The 19,349-nt window shown below is 41.7% G+C and overlaps 1 protein-coding gene across 3 annotated transcripts in view; it reads left to right on the forward strand.

The window, feature by feature from the left end:
• The first annotated feature begins 246 nt into the window (after window positions 1–246).
• Window positions 247–19,349, forward strand: part of lama2 (laminin, alpha 2) — a 200,382-nt gene continuing 181,279 nt past the window's right edge. For all 3 annotated transcript variants that reach the window (XM_072677099.1, XM_072677108.1, XM_072677114.1), the window contains exon 1: window positions 247–354. In XM_072677099.1, the coding sequence (XP_072533200.1) occupies window positions 285–354 (70 nt within the window). In that variant the 5' untranslated portion in view covers window positions 247–284. The remainder of the gene's footprint in view (window positions 355–19,349) is intronic.

Consider the following 19,349-nt stretch of genomic DNA (forward strand, 5'->3'; position numbering starts at 1 on the left):
TTAATTCAGGGGTTAACTCTTTCCAGCAGTCACTAATTTACACTGCTTTGTGTTCATGAGAGTGTGTGTATGTGTGTGTGTGTGTGTGTGTGTGTAGAGCTCCAATCTGGAACGCCCCTCGGCACCCTGGGGATAGGATAGGGGGAGGAGAGAGAGGGAGAGAGAGAGAGAGAGAGACAGACAGAGAACCACTCAGAGAGAAAGAGAGGTAGCTCAAGTTTCTCAAAGTCACTTTTGCAAGGAGAAAGAAGAGAAGCAGCAACAGCAGCAGCACTGGAGTGAAAATGAATGGCCGGTGGTGCGTCCTGGCACTCCTGGCGTTGCTATGGCGATGCGGAGGTGCTCAGCAGAGAGGTAAGTGCACACCTGAACGTTTTTTGCTTCACGTTTTGTTGTTCTGGAGCTATTGTAAAAGTTTGGAGGTGATTGTGGTGCTCACAGAGAGACCAGCTGACCGTAACGAGGGTCAGTGTGAGTAGCAGCTGCTTTAGAACTTGACCGAATCGAACTTCCTCTTACACTGGGAGTCATTTACTGACTGGTTTAGAGCAAATAAGCTGGATTCAGGTGGTTGTGGATATCAGGTGTCATAAAAGGATTAAAGGTTATTCGCTCTAAACACACTGTTCTACAATACTCAACACACTGTCCTATGATACCTAACACACTGTCCTATCTTAACTAACATACTGCCCTATCATACCGAACACTGTTCTATAAAACCTAACACACTAGCCTATAATCCCTAACACAATGTTCTCTAAAACCTAACATACTGGCCTATAATAACTACCACACTATCCTATAATCCCTAACACACTGTCCTATTATACTGAACACACTGCTCTTTAATACCTAAAACACTGTCCTATTAAATTTAACATACATCCCTATAATCTCTAACACACTGTTCTATAAAACCTAGCATACTGTCCATACCAAAAACACTATCCTATCATACTGAACACATCTTTTCTATAGTACCTAAAACACTGTCCTATAATACCAAACACGCTATCCTATCATACTGAACACACTGCTCTTTAATACCTAAAACACTGTCCTATTAAACTTAACATACATCCCTATAATTTCTAACACACTGCTCTATAAAACCTAACATACTATCCATACCAAAAACACAATTTCCTATCATACTGAACACATCTTTTCTATAGTACCTAAAACACTGTCCTATAATACCAAACACACTATCCTATCACGCTAAACACTACTCTATAATACCTAAAAGACTGTCCTATTAAACCTAACATATGATCTTATAAATCCTAACACACTGTTCCATAAAACATACTGGCCTATAATACCTAACACCCTATCCTATTATACTGAACTCTGAATATCTATAGCTAACATAAGTATACAATACCTAACACACTGTCCTATCACACTGAACACACTGTGTCATAATATCATATATATATATAATAGCTAACACACCATCCCGTCATACCAGCCGTAACACACTGTCTATTATAGCTAACACACTGTTCAGTAACACTGAGTACACTGTCCTTAAATTCCAAACAAGCACATATCAATACCTATATCAATACCTAACTCAATGTCCCCATTATAGTATATGTGGCAAAATGTCCCATATTACCTGATGGCCAATCTCCGGACCCAATCTAAGCATTGCTCTGTTGATACAGTGCTGAGGTCATGTACTCCATGTAGAGGTCTGGTGCTGTCTTTTGTATCTTGTATTCTTAGGAATGATGTGATAGAAGAACCCCCTTTGTTTCCCTAAAGAACATTTAAAGGGTTTTCCTAGAACCATATGTCCAGGCTTTGAACTCATCTACTGTGCAGTAATTCAGAGAAAGTATCTGACAATCAAGGATGTTTTGATGGTGAGGCCTTGTTGTGACCGCCAGATTCTGGGGTCAAAATATGTTCTTAGAACATATCTTCATAGTGTTAAATGGCATTGAGTGATCACCAGTGGTGTGTATTGTACGCACTATAGTCCGTCCATGAGCTTTCGGGAGTGATGTGTGCATGTAAGAGACTGCTTTACAGTGTAATGAAGTCATGTCCTTGTGCATTAACCCCATTAAACTCCCAAACACCTTCATTTGTTGCCATTTAAGGGGCTTAACAAGCAGTCTTGTGTGCTTAGCTATAGTGCATCTGAGTAGCCTTACCGGCTGATATGTTCTGTCCTTTCAAAGACACAAAGGTCGCAGCTAACAGGTGTGTGTGATGGGATGTGTTTAAACAGGAGTGTGATGCTATATTTGAAAAAGAGCAGAGTAAGAATAGTGACGTCTAAAAGCAGAGTCAGGGTTCAGTGATTGACGAGTGCCTCACCGACCTCAGTTCTGTTAGCAGGTATGCTTTACCCTCTTACACACCTCTATATTTCCTGGCCATTTAATTAGAACGCCCTCCCTGATTAGCTCCACCTTGCTGGTGTACAGTTAGCCACTGTAGTCCATGTGTCGATGCTCGGTTTAGCTGTGTCAGGCATCCACTAGCTCGTCCTTCATCATTATTGAGTCACTAATGGACATTTCTGGGTGTGTGTAAAAACCCCAGCAACACCATTGTGCCTGATACACTTGTACCAACACCACACACACTACCATGTCAGTGGCCCTGCTGTGCTGAGAACGGTCTATCACCTCAATAGTATGTAGGCAGTAGCAGTCCCGTGTTAAGAACCTGACAAAAGCTCATCCAGAAGAACAGTGCTACCACTACCATATGCACCCAGTTGCTCTAATCTTACCTTAAATGTATATGATTTGTCCGTACATGCTTGGTGGTCCTTCAGTTTTACACTGAAGCTTAAAAGCTAATGTATGATATTGAAAGCCTCTGCTGGAAGCTTAGCTCATCATCAGCACTCCTTGAATCCCTGCTAGGAGCTGGCGATGGCTCATCTCTGCACAGACTCACAGACAAAATTCAATGCAATACTCCTAAAGCAATGGTTCTATATAGGACTGTGGCAACTAAATACCTGGATGCTTAAATGGTTCTTTAGATTAGTAATATATATATATATATATATATATTACTAATCTAAAGAACCATTTAAGCATCCAGGTATTTAGATAAAATATATATATATATATATATTTGTGTGTGTGTGTGTGTGTGTGTGTGTATGTATAACCCTTTTTGCTTATAGTGTAGACATTGTTCATCTGACAGGTTTGTAACAGGCTGATCGTATGTCCTCTTTTTCCTGGACGATTCTACCTATTGGTCAACACGTGACTTAGTCTACATCAACAATTGGTCAAACTGCTTAAAGTCTAGCATTCTTACCATCACTATTGGTCAACACGTCCCTTAGTTTACATCAACCACTGGGAACTGTTTAAGTTCCACCTTCTTACCAAAACTACTGGTCTACATGTGTCTGCATCTACATCAACTATTAATCAAACTGCTTAAGTCCCACCTTATCATTATCACAATTGGTCTACATGTACCTGAATCTATAGCAACCATTGGTCAAACTGCCTAAAGTCCATCATTCTTACCATCACTATTGGTCAACACGTGCCTTAGTCTACATCAACCATTGGTCAAACTGCTTAAGTCCCACCTTATCATTATCACAATTGGTCTACATGTACCTGAATCTATAGCAACCATTGATTCCAACCACAGCTGATTGACCACAGCATAAAAGTGCCTAAACTCAAATGTAAACTCAAACAGAACATTTTATTATTCTGATATATGTATTATTAATTTTTACATGGTATGTAAAAAATTCTATTTGAATTATTTAACTATTATTTTAAACCTGCTGTCTTATCTGATGACATCACAGTTCTAACAGCACCCATATCATCTCTCTGCTCTAAAAGATTTACAAGTTGTTTTGGTCCATGAACAGGTGTATGAGTAATGGGTCAGGGTTGCGCTTTAAGTGATGTGTTTTTACAGGACACAGCTGTGTATTAAAGGTTTCTTGTCATGGGAAAAGATGATCACCAAATCTTCGCATCTGTGGTTAGCTGTAAGTTCAGCTCATGTCAACTTGACCCACGTGCTGTTTCTTTATAAGACTCTGGTGGAGTTTTGTTTTTGGATATAAACTAGCCAAGAACATCTTGTCTCCTCACGTTAACATTCTCTCCGCATTAAAGTTTGGATATCAAGAGACCAAAAAACGATTTTTCCTTCTTCCTGCTGTTTCTGACCTGCCTATCTCGATTTCTCTCTCACTCCCTTGTGCTCTTCCACTTTCTCTCTCTCTCACTCTCTCTCTCTTGCTACATCTCTTTCTTCACTGGCCAAACTCATAAACATCTTTTGTGCCATTCTGTGTGTTCCCTTGTCAAGCCATGTTTCTTCAACACCTCTAGTTGGACAGGGAAGAAAAGAGAGAGAAAAAAAGAGACAGAAAGACATAGAGAGAGAGAGAGAGAGAGAGAGAGAGAGAGAGAGAGAGAGAGAAAGCCTTCAGAATTCTTAGAGGAGAAAATCAATAGCTAATTCCAGAACAGCGGCAAACAGCGGCTGAACGTGCCGGCTAGCGGGTCAATAGAGCTGAGCAGATGCTAAGAGCAGGATTTGAGAAATTGCTGTGAATGTTTTGCCAATTGCTCGACATGAAGGGCCGTCTGAACTTATTTACGTTCGAGGAGAAAATGTTTTAGCGCCAGACTCGAGAGAGAGAGGGAGATAGCGAGAGCTATAGAGAGCGAGAGAGCAAATTCCTGTTCCTTTTCACGCTCCTGAAGTCATTCTCTGCTGTTTTGTTAAAACAAGCCAGAATTTCTTCTCGCTTATTGTCTTGTTTTTTTTTTAAGAGAGCCATATTCCTCACAATGGCCCCATTCACGTTCTCGCGCTCTCTCTCTCGCGCGCTCTCTCTCGCTCTCCTATATATATATAGAAATGTAATGTTCCTTTACTTTGTTTTCTCTTCTCTTTATTTACTTCTCTCTCCTCTGGTGTGTCTGAAGCCGGAGATAGCGTTCCATTGATGCTCCTCAAAGGGGGAGGGCCATGTTTTACTTCTCCGCTGAGAAAGTGGAGAAAGACAGTTTTTGTTGGCCTACACAAAAAAGTCAAATCATCTGGGCAGGCATCAAAAATGAACAATTGCAAAAATGACCCTGGACATTTTACAGCTTAGATGTTGCGCTAATGAATGTTCCACTGAAGCAAGTGAAAAGTGCACATTCTAACCTTCCAGTCCACACCACTCAAGCCCCAAACACAACCTGGGGAACGGCTCTTTCAGGCTTCAGATGTCTGTATTTAAACTAGAATAGCCAAAGAATGTTCTTAGTGCTAACATACTCATAGAACCCCATAGATGGGGCTAGCAGAAATTAGCATTGTGGTACCTCTGGCATTAAAACAAAGGTCTGAAGTGCAGCTTTGAACCTGTTCACCTGTCAATGCACACTCTTTAAAAGGGGGTTCTTCAAAGGTTCTTTGGGAAAAGCAATGGCCCTATATGCATGTATATACACGGTTCTTTGTCTGGTAAGGCTTCCACTATTTTCAGAGCTACACTATATGTCCAAATGTTTGTGGACACCCTTTCTAATGAATGCATTCAGTTACTTTAGGTTACATCCATTGCTGACACAGATGTGCAAATGCACACACACACACAGCTTGTCTAGTCCCTGTAAGAGAAGTACTGCCAATAGCATCGGACTCTCAGGAGCAGATGACCATGAGCCTGTTGGCTCCATGCCTAATGCCAGGCATGGGCTAGAGGCGTATAAAGCCCCCAGCATGCATATATTTATTTATAAACCAATAATTGGAACTAAAGGCCTAACTTTAGGCATAGCCATGGTTCTTTACTGAAATGTACAGGTTCAGTTCTTGTTCATACCGCTCTTAAGGAGAACTGGAGCTCCACTGGAGCAGCTTAAAACTGCTATGGATGGGCTGAAGGGTCAAACTAGGAGAATGCAATAAGGATGTTAAAAAATGAGGGATGTTCAAAATTGATTGACACATTAACTTTGACAGCACTAGTACTTCAATTTGTATAGTGCAGCTAAATGACTGTAAGGATGACGAGGTGAGACTAATGATGCGCTGTAGTAAAGCTCAGGCTGTTGGAGGTGGTGGTGGGGGTGGAGGGGGGGGTGAGAAGGGGGTATTAGAGGGACTGCTTGCTTGTGGTTTAAACTGGACTCAGATGTTTGACGAGTGACCCCTGAACTCTAACTCACGCTGCTGCCACATCAGAGGAAAAAGAAATTTCTCCTTGCAACCCTGTAACCGACAAACACACACGCGGTGTGCAGCTGTGAGGGAGTGTTTGTAGAGATGGCTGTTTCTACAGGAAGCTTCTCTTGTGATCCTTTCTCTCTTACTTTCTCTCTCTGCTCTGTCTCCCTTCGTCTCCCTCTTTCTCTCTTTCTTTCTGTCTGCACCCCCACCTCTCTCTTTCTCTTTCTCTCTCTATCTCTCTCTCTCTTTCTCTGCATCCACATCTGTTACTAATGCCATTTTAATCAGGTCAGTTCTGATCTGGGGTCAGCAGGGCGCCTGTTTCCAAAGCTGACCTAACTCTAGAAGATCGGGGGTCGATGACCTCCGCTTTGGTCAGAAAGAAAAAAAACACTCTTCACTGAGCTGTTCAGGTGGCTGACCTTGTTCAAGCGCTCATCTGGAGTCCATGACTGCGAGGTGAAGCCTTACTGAAGCTCTAATACAGACTGCTGATTCTAATAGAGCCTATGTCAGGGAAAAATGAATGAGTGGAAGTACTAGGTAGATGTTTCTAACAAAGTGGCCAGTGAGTGGAAGCACAAGGTAGAAGCTTGTACTAGAGTGAATGGTGAGTGTATATCACTTCTAGTCACCCTTATTAATATAAATAAACATACAAATCATGGTTAGAAATTTTTTCATCACCTAGAACATAAGGCTCACAGCTAGTTTCAATTCTGGAAGTGAATCAGAATTTCTGCCCCTTCAGTAATTATTTCTAAGCTCAGCCTGTTCTTCATTTCATTTTCTTCTGCTCAGTCTGACCCTTAGAAATGTCACCCTTAAATATTGCAGAGGCCAATCAAACCATTCATGACCTTCTGCCTCTGTGTGACATGACTTTACCATTCCAGAGGCTCACGTTTGATAAATAATCGCCCCTGTAGAAGAAAAGCCTGCGTTCATTTTTCATGCATCTCGCGTCTCTAACATTTGCTTTGTCATAGCGGCCTGGTATGGCTAGCGCTTATTATGTTTTGTAATGCGAGGCGAAATACGCACAGCAAATGTAATAGACGTTTTCAGGCAGCAGCTGAAGGGCGTCGGGGCTGTGCCATGCATCTTCACACGCATTATGGATTCAATTACATTTTTTGTGAAAAGAGAAAGAAAGAAATAATAATAATAATCATAACAATCACAATAATAATAACAATGGGCTTCTCTCATATAGACTGTGGCCTGTTCCCCAGATGGACTGAGACTGCCATTCAAATTAACACACATACACACATATACATTCACACATACACAAAATACATATATATGAACTGCAGGTGCATGCGCCCACAAAAACACAAAGACATATATGTACATTTTAAAGGTTTGTATTCTGAGTGGTTAATTAAGCTTCCATGCTAACACTGCTCTCTATGAACATGCTTCCACTCACTGGCCACTTTATTAGAAACACCTACCTTGTGCTTCTTCTCACTGGCCACTTTATTAGAAACACCTACCTTGTGCTGCCACTCACAGGCCACTTTATTAGAAATACATACCTTGTACTTTCACTCACTGGCCACTTTATTAGAAACCCCTACCTTGTGCTTCCACTCACTGGCCACTTTATTAGAAACACCTACCTTGTGCTGCCACTCACAGGCCACTTTATTAGAAATACATACCTTGTGCTGCCACTCACTGACCACTTTATTAGAAACACCCACCTTGTGCTGCCACTCACTGGCCACTTTATTAGAAACACCTACCTTGTGCTTCCACTCACTGGTCACTTTATTATAAACACCCACCTTGTGCTGCCACTCACTGGCCACTTTATTAGAAACACCCACCTTGTGCTTCCACTCACTGGTCACTTTATTATAAACACCCACCTTGTGCTTCCACTCACTGGCCACTTTATTAGAAACACCTACCTTGTGCTTCCACTCACTGGCCACTTTATTAGAAACACCTACCTTGTGCTTTCACTCACTGGCCACTTTATTAGAAACACCCACCTTGTGCTTCCACTCACTGGTCACTTTATTATAAACACCCACCTTGTGCTTCCACTCACTGGCCACTTTATTAGAAACACCTACCTTGTGCTTCCACTCACTGGCCACTTTATTAGAAACACCTACCTTGTGCTTTCACTCACAGGCCACTTTATTAGAAATACCCACCTTGTGCTGCCACTCACTGGCAACTTTATTAGGGAAACTTTCCTGCAGCACACGTTGCTTTAAGTGTTTTATAAATATTTAATATCTTACATGAATCCTTAAGAAAACCTTCTCCTTATCAGAGTCAGTGTGTTACAGCAGTTACAACATGCGAGCAATTTGTCTTTGCAAGTGCAAACACATCTGTAACAGTTAACTCTACATTGACCATTAGGTAGTCCTATTTTCAGACAAATATTTACATATTCATGCCAAATATGACATAATAGATTTTTGCCCCTTGTGCCACAGTAGCCCTTATGTATATTTCACATAGATGGGGTAGTCTGTTTTGTGCTTCCTCACCCAATCCTCTATCACTGGTTCATGGTCTGTTATCCTCACATGCTAGCCGATTGCTATAATCTATTTCAAGAGCTTTGGGTTATTGGAATGATATAATGCTCGTAATGAACAAAGACTGCTCCCCGAGTGAGAATGTGGACCAAAAGAGGTTTAAGAATTTGTCCAGCTTTCAGTTACACTGGCCATTGTATCGGTCTAAATGGATGCCGTTGTATTTGGAAGGTGTGGGTTTTTGAGCTGTAGATGCTCAGCACTGCCAGACGACACCCACAGACTGGAGAAAGCAGCCTCAGAGCCAAGGCTTCTGTCTTCCTAGATCTTTCTTCAGCACAGGATGCACTGCGTTGAAATCCAGCGTTCATTTTATCCCGTGGCCAGTGCACCCGAGCGAACGGGATTCATGTTCATTGGTCAGTGTGACACCTCTTTGTGAGCGGCAGGCACGAGAAGTGAAGAACATAACGAGCTTTTCAGTGAGCGGTGCATTACCTCGGGAAATATGCAAATCACCTTTTCCATTTCAGGAACGGCACAGTGATCCGTGTGCTCATGCAGTGGAATCTAATTTGACCATAAAGTGACTTTGGAGGAGTTCCGCTTAGCCTGAAAACTGACACTTCTGTTACAGGCCTGATTCGCTCTCTTAGGCATGTCTATTGTAAGTGATAACGTTAACTAGTGGTAGCTAAATCATCTGCTAAGTCATCTGATTTCATTCAGATGACTTCATACAGGTGGACTATAACCATGGACATTACAGTAGCATAACCATAAACACTGAGGGTAGTATAGCCAGAGAAAGGAGTGTAGCAAAACCATGTGAATTGATGTAGCCTGATAAGTCATAACTATAGAAACCAGTTATATAGGCATATCAATGGACATGGTGTAGACATAAAAAATAAGTGAAACCTAACCATGGAAAAAGGTGTAGTATAGAAAATGACTGTAGCGTGACTATAGCAATAGGTGTAGTATAACTGTGGGAAAGGGTACACTGTATCCATGAAATAGGTGAAATTGTTTAATCATGGGCTTAGCATAACTATGGACTTAAGTATTAGCATGACCAATGCACATGTATGTAGCGCATCTATGTAAATGAATGTGGTGTAGCCATAAAAAATATGTCACACAACCATGTGAATGGGTGTATCGTAACTACGGTGAAAATATGTGTTGGAATAATCATTGAAAATTGTGTAATGTGGGTGTAAATGTGCAACCTGATAACCGGTGTAGTGGAACATGGAAATGGTTGTAGCATATCCATGGGATGGGTGCAGCTCACTGAGCCATGTTTCAGTGGTGCAGTTGTACTTCAGGCGGATGTTCATTAATCAGCTTATGTTATAATTCTATTTCTATCATCTGCATTACAACAGCTGGACAGTAACAGAAGACTTGCACTATTCTGACAGTCCCCCACAAACGTGCACAGACAGAAACTGGATTTTGTAAAGTGCTCCCAGTGGAAACCACACTATAAATTAGTCTGCTGTTTGTGTATCAATAGCCCATACTTTTGTGCAATGATTGTCCCCCCAGCTCCTTCTCCTGGGTATTTCTACCTCCCATGATTGCCTGTTTTTTTATTCATAGACGTGTTCTTCAATTCCAACACCCCCCCTCCCCCCAACCCCAAATGATGCAGCTTCTTCAAACGCATGATTATGACTTTCAGTTCATAACCTGTGCTTCGTTTCTTGGCAGCAATTTCTGTAAAAAGGGGATGAAAATAAGATGATCAGTAATCATTATAGTGAGTAGATGAGACCAGGTCGAGTGTGTAGGACCTTAATGTTGTTTCGGATTGGAATCGTGTTGCTGTCACGCGCTCCAGATGAATAGACCCTCAGCCGCCTCATTCGTCCTGTTTAAGAGAAGCCGAAAGTGTCGGCGTCTTCTGGGTGTCGTTCTGCACTCGTTCGTTATTAGCTTGGAACTATTAGCCTGGGCATTCTATCAGGAATGCTAGCGCTACCAGGCCACTCTCTGATTCATTGGGAAACAACCTGGACTGTACAAAACCCAGAAAGAATTTGCCACATCCAGCACATACGGCACCGTTGGGGCTAGCTGTGCACTCACACACATACACACATTGACACACACACACACACTCCTACACACCCATACACACCTATACACACTGGGGGACTGGAGAACAAGAAAATGATTACAAGTCAGCAAAAAGTAGGGGTAATGAATGTGTACTTATGCTGTGGACAAGGTGTTCCATTAGGTAAATCTATTACCCCACTGCGCCGGAGAGCTGTTATACTTCTTGGCACCACTCTTGAGGACTTGCAATAACTCTCAGCCATTTCCCCGCCATAGTTAAAGTTGTAGATGGTGTTGGAGCGAGGCTTTGAAAACAAATAGGCATTCATTGGTTTATGAGTGGACTGCGAGATGTAATTGATTGAAGTCTAGACGTCTCGAGTTTTTAGTGTCGTTTTGCAAGGCTGGTTCAATGTGGTTACATCACTTTATAATGAATTCATTAAACCCTTCATTACATATACACGTCCTGTAGATCCCATACCCACTTCCACAGATGTTTAGTATGTATTGTGTGCTTCGTTAGTTTACAACAGGAGATTCTAGGCTAACCAATTTTACCAGTGACGTGTTTCAGAGGGGATCTCACTACAAAACATGGGTTAATGTAATGGGTTTCAATATGCTCTGATTCTCTGATTGGGGTTCTCTTCACTGGCTTCCTGTAGCTGCCCACATCAGATTCAAAATCGTGATGCCGGCCTACAAAGCCCAGAATGAACCAGCACCAGAGGTCAGAGGTCAAAACCTGCTGAGTACCAAGAGCTCTTCAAGCTTCAAGTACGGCTTGGCTTGACCCGCCATCCCTAAAGATCCATGGAAGACAAGCGTTCAGACTTTTTTCTGTTCTGGAACCGTAATGGGAGTCGCACACTGTCTTCAAACGCTGACTGAAGACCCATCTCTTCCATGGGCTCTTGGGTAAAGTGTAGTGTATGTAGAGTATTATGGTTTTCATAATGACTTTTGTGTTTAGTAGTATCTAAGCTTATAGGTATCTTTGGATCCCAGTCGATACAAACTAGCTAAGGAAACAGTGAAGCACATTTGTTGCTAAATGCCTTTAATGTAAAGGTAAATGTGGTGAGGGCTGTAAAATCTCGCCTGGAGGAGCTGTATGTGTGAACGCAAACATCCGGATCAGTTATACCGGACATTACCCAGACTTTATCCTGTCAGCCCCCTAGTGCAAAGTCTGGGTAATGTCCAAGTGAGCCCAAGTGTGAACAGAGCAGGCCATTTTCCGGAGAACTCACAGTGGGTCATGCCATGGGTCATGTCGTGCCCCCTGCATGCGCTACACAGGCGGCGCCCCTTGCCTAAGCCATGCAGAACATTTCCTGTAGTTAGAATGCATTGGACACAGGAAAATCTCCAGCTTTACGCTACATGTGCGAAAGGTCAGTGAGTGAGTTCATATATGAAAATGCCTCTTCTCTCTCTATCTCTCTGTCCCGCTAACTTAACATCCCAGTGCTCCACATATTTATTTTCCAGCAGACACAAACTTGTCTTGATTGTGTACACTACAAAAAAAAAAACTTTTGGAATTTGATTTCATGATTTCACACTGTAAACTGATTGTTTACATTTATGGCAAAAAAAAAATGCAACAACAATAACTGGTAACTGGCAACTGTCATTGCCAGAATTATGTAGTAAAAATAGATTTTTTTTACTAGGGTTGACTCTAATATGACAAAGTTGTTTAATGTGTGTATCTCTCTCCTATATATATATATATATATATATATATATATATATATATATATATATATATATATATAGTTAATGACTGCTGTTTAATTACAGTACAAATACAATAATAAAAAATAAATGCAGTTACACAAGATTAAACCAGTGGTTCTCAGAATGTTTACAGTCAGGTCCCCCACAAATTCATTAGTCACTGCAAAAACCCTAACAACCACTTGCCATACCATAGCAATCACCAATCATCTGTAAAGCAGCAACATGGGAAACTTATGCACTGTAAAAAGACCTAAAACAGGGGTGTCCAGTCTTATCCACACGGGTGGACATGCCTCCTGTCTGATGGTCCCTGAACCCCCTACACTTTGGCATCGTGTCTTGGTTTTGGAGTATCTTTTGCTGTTTTGACCTAGCTTGTTTTTGACCACTCTTTTGATTACCCTCATGTTTTGTACATAACAGGTTTTGTTCTGACCTTCTCCTATTTACTGACCTGTGTTTTTGGATTGTCTGTTTGGTTCATTAGGCTCAACAAGACTGGCATGAATACAGGTTTTATGGTCAGGCATGCAGGAGCTCTCGTTTATGTTTGAAGGATGATTGTGTTTTATACTGCAAAATAGTTGCTGTTGTTTTATAGTCTATTTGTTTCTAGTTATAGAATTATAAAAGTTCAAAATCTGTATTTTTACAATCTCAACTTACAGTTTTTTTATTTTGCTATTCAACAGCGTTTTGCTGTCAATTTTACAGACTTTATAATTTTTTAAGAATAGCAAAATATCGCTCACTCCAAGTGAGTTTTATATAGTTCTTAATAAGGGTTCTTTGATTCATAACAATAGAGGAACCCTTTTTTGTTGAAATGAGGAACCATTTATAAAAGGTTCCATATAGAAACATCTACAAAATGTTTTCTTTTATATGAAGACCAGCCAAAGAACCATCTAAGCATTTTTAATGTTTTTCTTTTAGCTGTCTGATTTCTATATACAACCATTGCCTTCAGCATAAAACCCTTTTAAAGAGTGTCATTAGCATTAGCATTAGCAATTTTTCCCGAAACGTTAATGTAGCTTTATCAACACTGACCTTTTCTTAAAGTTTTACCAGTTTTTATTGGCAGAAAAAAAGAGGCAGCACGCAAGACACATATTTGGGATGTGGGGGTGGGGGGGTGGCTGGGTACATGCTCCACCAGCTAATCCTATTAGAAAGAATAGGCCTAATGCTAACAGCTCCTATACTATCATCATGGGACCATAAAAGACAAACCTGTGATGCATGACATATGTAATTTCCTCCAAATCTCTAATTTTTCCATGCCTTGTTTATTGATGTTTAACAATTGCGATGTGTTGTTCAGCTGCAAAACACTCTGTCGAGGGTCTCTAAGTGAGATTCTCCACAAGAACAATGAACCCAAACTGAATGGCGTCAAGCTGTCTGTCTCCAGACAACTCCTAAACGATGTGGCTTTCCTCCTGATGCAAAAGCAATCTTGCTAAAACCCCTTCCTTAATTAAACCCACATAAATCTCAATCCAGGGATGATGAACATTATTCATCAACGTGTCATGATTAAAACTCTAACAAAGCACACTCAGACAGGATTAAAGATAATAACTGTATCTTCTGCCAAATTAGATCATCAGCTAATCCCTGAGAGAATGCGATATCGCATGCATAATGTTTTAACATCGAAAAGTGTCTGTACACACTCTGTGACCACTTTATCAGAAACCTGTCCCTTGTAGCTCTTCAGTGCAGGTGTACGGTTAGAGACCATAGCTCATCTGTTGGTGCTCACTTGTATCCAGTTTCTGAGACCACAGACCACTTTTGGCTGAGGTTTTTTGGTGGTCTTAACCTCAACAACAAGGCTGTGCCTGATATGCACATAACAGCAACACACACACTACCATGTCAACATCACTGCTGTGCTGAAAACAGACCACCAACTCAATAATATCTGGACAACAGTGGCCCTACAGTCTGACCAAAATGAATGGGATAATAAAGTGGCCAGTGAGTGGAAGCACAAAGTGGGTGTTTCTAATAAAGTGGCCAGTGAGTGGAAGCACAAAGTGGGTGTTTCTAATAAAGTGGCCAGTGTGTGGAAGCACAAAGTGGGTGTTTCTAATTAAAGTGGCCAGTGAGTGGACGGACAAGGAAGGCACAAGGTGGGTGTTTCTAATAAAGCGGACAGTAAAGGGGTTTCTAATAAAATGGACAGTGAGGGGTTTCTAATAAAGTGGCAAGTGAGTGGATGGACAAGGTAGGCTTTTCTAAGAAAGTGGCCAGTGAGTGGAAGCACAAGGTAGGTGTTTCTAATAAAGTGACCAGTGAGAGGAAGCCCAAGGAAGGCACAAGGTGGGTGTTTCTAATAAAGTGGACAGTGAGGGGTTTTCTAATGAAGTGGCCAGTGGGTGGACACACAAGGTAGGTGTTTCTAATAAAGTAACCAGTAAGTGGAAGCACAGGGTAGGTGTTTCTAATAAAGTGGCCAGTGAGTGCCAGTGATTAATCATCTAGTTTGCTGGAGCCCAAACCAAAGGCCAAAAATCAAGAGATAAAGTGGGTTTCAGATTTTTTTTTTTATTATAATTTCATATCAGTGTACTGTATTTTGTTCTCACATGAAAACACCTTCAGACGGAAGATGAATATTGTTCTACAATCTCCAACACCCTGTCCTTACACTCCTACCCCTACTCTTCACAAAACAACACGAGGCTGCATCTGGATTAGCAATTACGGCAGCGAAACCCTTGAGAACAAGTGCTCCACCGTGTGTGTGTGTGTGTGTGTGTGTGTGTACATGTTCTGTCATTTCCTCAGTGATGTCCACATAGCGAATTGTGCATGTCTGTGTGTGTGTGTGTGTGTGTGTTTGAGTATGTGGGATGAGTCAGACAAAGTGTTCTGCTGTACTATACTGGACGATGTGTGTGTTGTCTTGACTTTTGTTGTGTCACTATGAAAGAAAGTAAATAGAGGAGAGGAAGCAGATGTTTCGCATTGAAGACTCCACCTGGGCAACTTCCTGTCAGTCTGTTGTTTAATAACCCTTATTTAATGGTGGCCTATTTATTTTTAAAGCCACGCACACCCCTTGCCAGACAAAGTGCTCCACCGAACTGATCTGATTTACATGTGTACAACATTTCCATGTAAAAGCCACTTAGTCCATTTCGTCTTAGGCTTTACTTTCTTTGGCTGGAATTCTGATGATGTAATAAATTTTATTCATATGTGCACAATTAGTTACAGCTCAGTCAACAAAATGAACACCTGGAATGAATTAGGCATTCGGTCTAGGAGAATGTAACTTGTTCTTTAATAAAAGTTGTCTCTGGGCTTACTACACAAGATGCCAACTCAGTAACACTGAATTAGAAACCACAGTTCTGTTAGCCATAATATTAAGCTGCACAACACACACACATTGGCCACTTTATCAGAAACACCTACCTTGTGTGTCCACTCACCGGCCACTTTATTAGAAACCCCTAACTTGTGATTCCATTTGCTGGCCACTTTTTTTTAGAAACCCCTACCTCGCGCTTCAACTCACTGAGCACTTTATTAGAAACCCCTACCTCGTTCCATTACTTACTGGCCACTTTAGTAGAAACACCTACCTTGTTTCATTACTCACTGGCCACTTTAGTAGAAACACCTACCTTGTGCCACTACTTACTGGCCACTTTATTAGAAACACCTACCTTGCGCTTCCACTCACTGACCACTTTATTAGAAACCCCTACCTCGTTCCATTACTCACTGGCCACTTTAGTAGAAACATCTACCTCATTCCATTACTTACTGGCCACTTTAGTAGAAACACCTACCTCGTTCCATTACTCACTGGCCACTTTAATAGAAACTCCTACCTTGTACTTCTGGTCACTGGCCACTTTAGTAGAAACACCTACCTTGCGCTTTGACTCACTGGTCACTTTAGTAGAAACACCTACCTCGTTCCATTACTCACTGGCCACTTTAGTAGAAACATCTACCTCATTCCATTACTTACTGGCCACTTTAGTAGAAACACCTACCTCGTTCCATTACTCACTGGACACTTTAATAGAAACTCCTACCTTGTACTTCTGGTCACTGGCCACTTTAGTAGAAACACCTACCTTGCGCTTTGACTCACTGGCCACTTTAGTAGAAACACCTACCTTGTGCTTCGACTCACTGGCCACTTTAATAGAAACACCTACCTTGTGCTTCCACTCACTGGCCACTTTATTAGAAACACTACCTTGTACTTCCACTCACTGGCCACTTTATTAGAAACACCTACCTTGTGCTTCGACTCACTGGCCACTTTATTAGAAACACATACCTTGTGCCATTACTCACTGGCCACTATAGTAGAAACACCTACCTTGCGCTTCTGATCACTGGCCACTTTAATAGAAACACCTACCTTGCGCTTTGACTTACTGGCCACTGCATTAGAAACTCCTACCTTGTTCTTCTAATCACTGGCCACTTTAGTAGAAACACCTACCTCATGCCGTTACTCACTGGTCACTTTATTAGAAACTCCCACATTGTGCTTCCACTCACTTAATATTGTATTAGAAACACTTACCTTACAGTTCCACCTCATAGTTGTACAGGAGTTACAGGCTGTAGCTCACTTGTTGCTGGACCGTGCATCAGCCCTCCTCTAACTCGTTTATCGCTGACATGGTTCTGTGGTCAGAAACCATCAACTGATGACAGCTTAGAGAATGACTAACTCAAACTGCACATCAGCAGATGGGATACAGTCTTTAACTCTACACCAGCAAGGTGGAGCGTAAATGGAGGGGTTTCTGATAAAGTGGCCGGGCAGTGTAATTGCATTACCAGAACATTCGCTTACGCTGCACACACCCACACGCCCACACACAGTCTGTCGTCTGTTGGAGCTCTAACATGGTGAGTGGGCTGAAACACAGAGATGACTGACAGTGTTTATCTGCCTCAACTATTGAATTCATATTAGAAATGACAAATAGAACTTACACACAATAGCGCTTTACACACACACACACACGTTTCACAGTTTCATTACAGACAAAGGGTCTTATGTGGTGCGCATGGCAAAAGGTAATGCATTAAATGCTGGCTGGCCAGCTTAACCAGCTCCAGACCAGTTCCATGACCAGCATAGACCAGTATCATCAGGCTTTTTCCACATATGAGCACCTTCCTTTGCTGTTGCACTACTGTTACTACTCTTGTAGTCACACTGACACATCTTCAGCTACACCAAAATCACTTCCACTGTTTTGAAATTTGAGTTTTCACAACGCACAGACAGTGGCAGATCTAGACCATTTTAACTGTGGGGGGCAGTCAATGGCAATGTTAGAGGGGCCGATAGCTTTCTAGCTTTTTAGGCATTAAGAAAGAAATGGATACATTCATTATCATTTAACATTTCATTTATGCAGTTTTTATATTCACTCTCATCATGTTCATCTGGTTCTATCTGACTTTCTGATATATATGTATATCGACAACACATTTTACTTACCTGCCACTTTGTCAGCTTGTGTTTGCAGAAGTTGAGCAGAATCACACCTAATTTAGGGCGGGCATAAGCGTGTTGTGAGAGGGGCACTGGCCCCCCTACCCTCATGGCTACACTTTACAATAGCTTTTACACTCACTTCTACACTCACTTCCACACTTCACACTAGCTTCTACACTTCACACTAGCTTCTACACTAGCTTCTACACTCACTTCTACACTTCACACTAGCTTCTACACTCACTTCTACCCATCACACTAGCTTCTACACTCACTTCTACACTCACTTCTACACTCACTTCTACCCATCACACTAGCTTCTACACTCACTTCTACACTCACTTCTACACTCACTTGTACACTTCACACTAGCTTCTACAATCACTTGTACACTTCACACTAGCTTCTACACTAGCTTCTACCCTTCACACTAGCTTCTACGCTCACTTCTACACTCACTTCTACCCTTCACACTAGCTTCTACACTCACTTCTACACTCACTTCTACCCTTCACACTAGCTTCTACACTCACTTCTACACTCACTTCTACCCTTCACACTAGCTTCTACACTAGCTTCTACCCTTCACACTAGCTTCTACACTCACTTCTACCCTTCACACTAGCTTCTACACTCACTTCTACCCTTCACACTAGCTTCTACACTCACTTCTACCCTTCACACTAGCTTCTACACTCACTTCTACACTCACTTCTACCCTTCACACTAGCTTCTACACTAGCTTCTACCCTTCACACTAGCTTCTACACTCACTTCTACACTCACTTCTACCCTTCACACTAGCTTCTACACTCACTTCTACCCTTCACACTAGCTTCTACACTCACTTCTACCCTTCACACTAGCTTCTACACTCACTTCTACACTCACTTCTACCCTTCACACTAGCTTCTACACTCACTTCTACCCTTCACACTAGCTTCTACACTCACTTCTACACTCACTTCTACACTCACTTCTACCCTTCACACTAGCTTCTACACTCACTTCTACACTCACTTCTACACTCACTTCTACCCTTCACACTAGCTTCTACAATCACTTCTACACTTCACACTAGCTTCTACACTCACACTAGCTTCTATACTCACTTCTACACTTCACACTAGTTTCTACACTCACCTCTACACTTCACACTAGCTTCTACACTCACTTCTACACTCACTTCTACACTAGCTTCTATACTCACTTGTACACTTCACACTAGCTTCTACACTCACTTCTACACTCACTTCTACACTAGCTTCTATACTCACTTGTACACTTCACACTAGCTTGACCCACTTTGCCAATTATTG

Source organism: Salminus brasiliensis, chromosome 1 (genome assembly GCF_030463535.1).
Source record: "Salminus brasiliensis chromosome 1, fSalBra1.hap2, whole genome shotgun sequence".
Classification (NCBI taxonomy): Eukaryota; Metazoa; Chordata; class Actinopteri; order Characiformes; family Bryconidae; genus Salminus; species Salminus brasiliensis.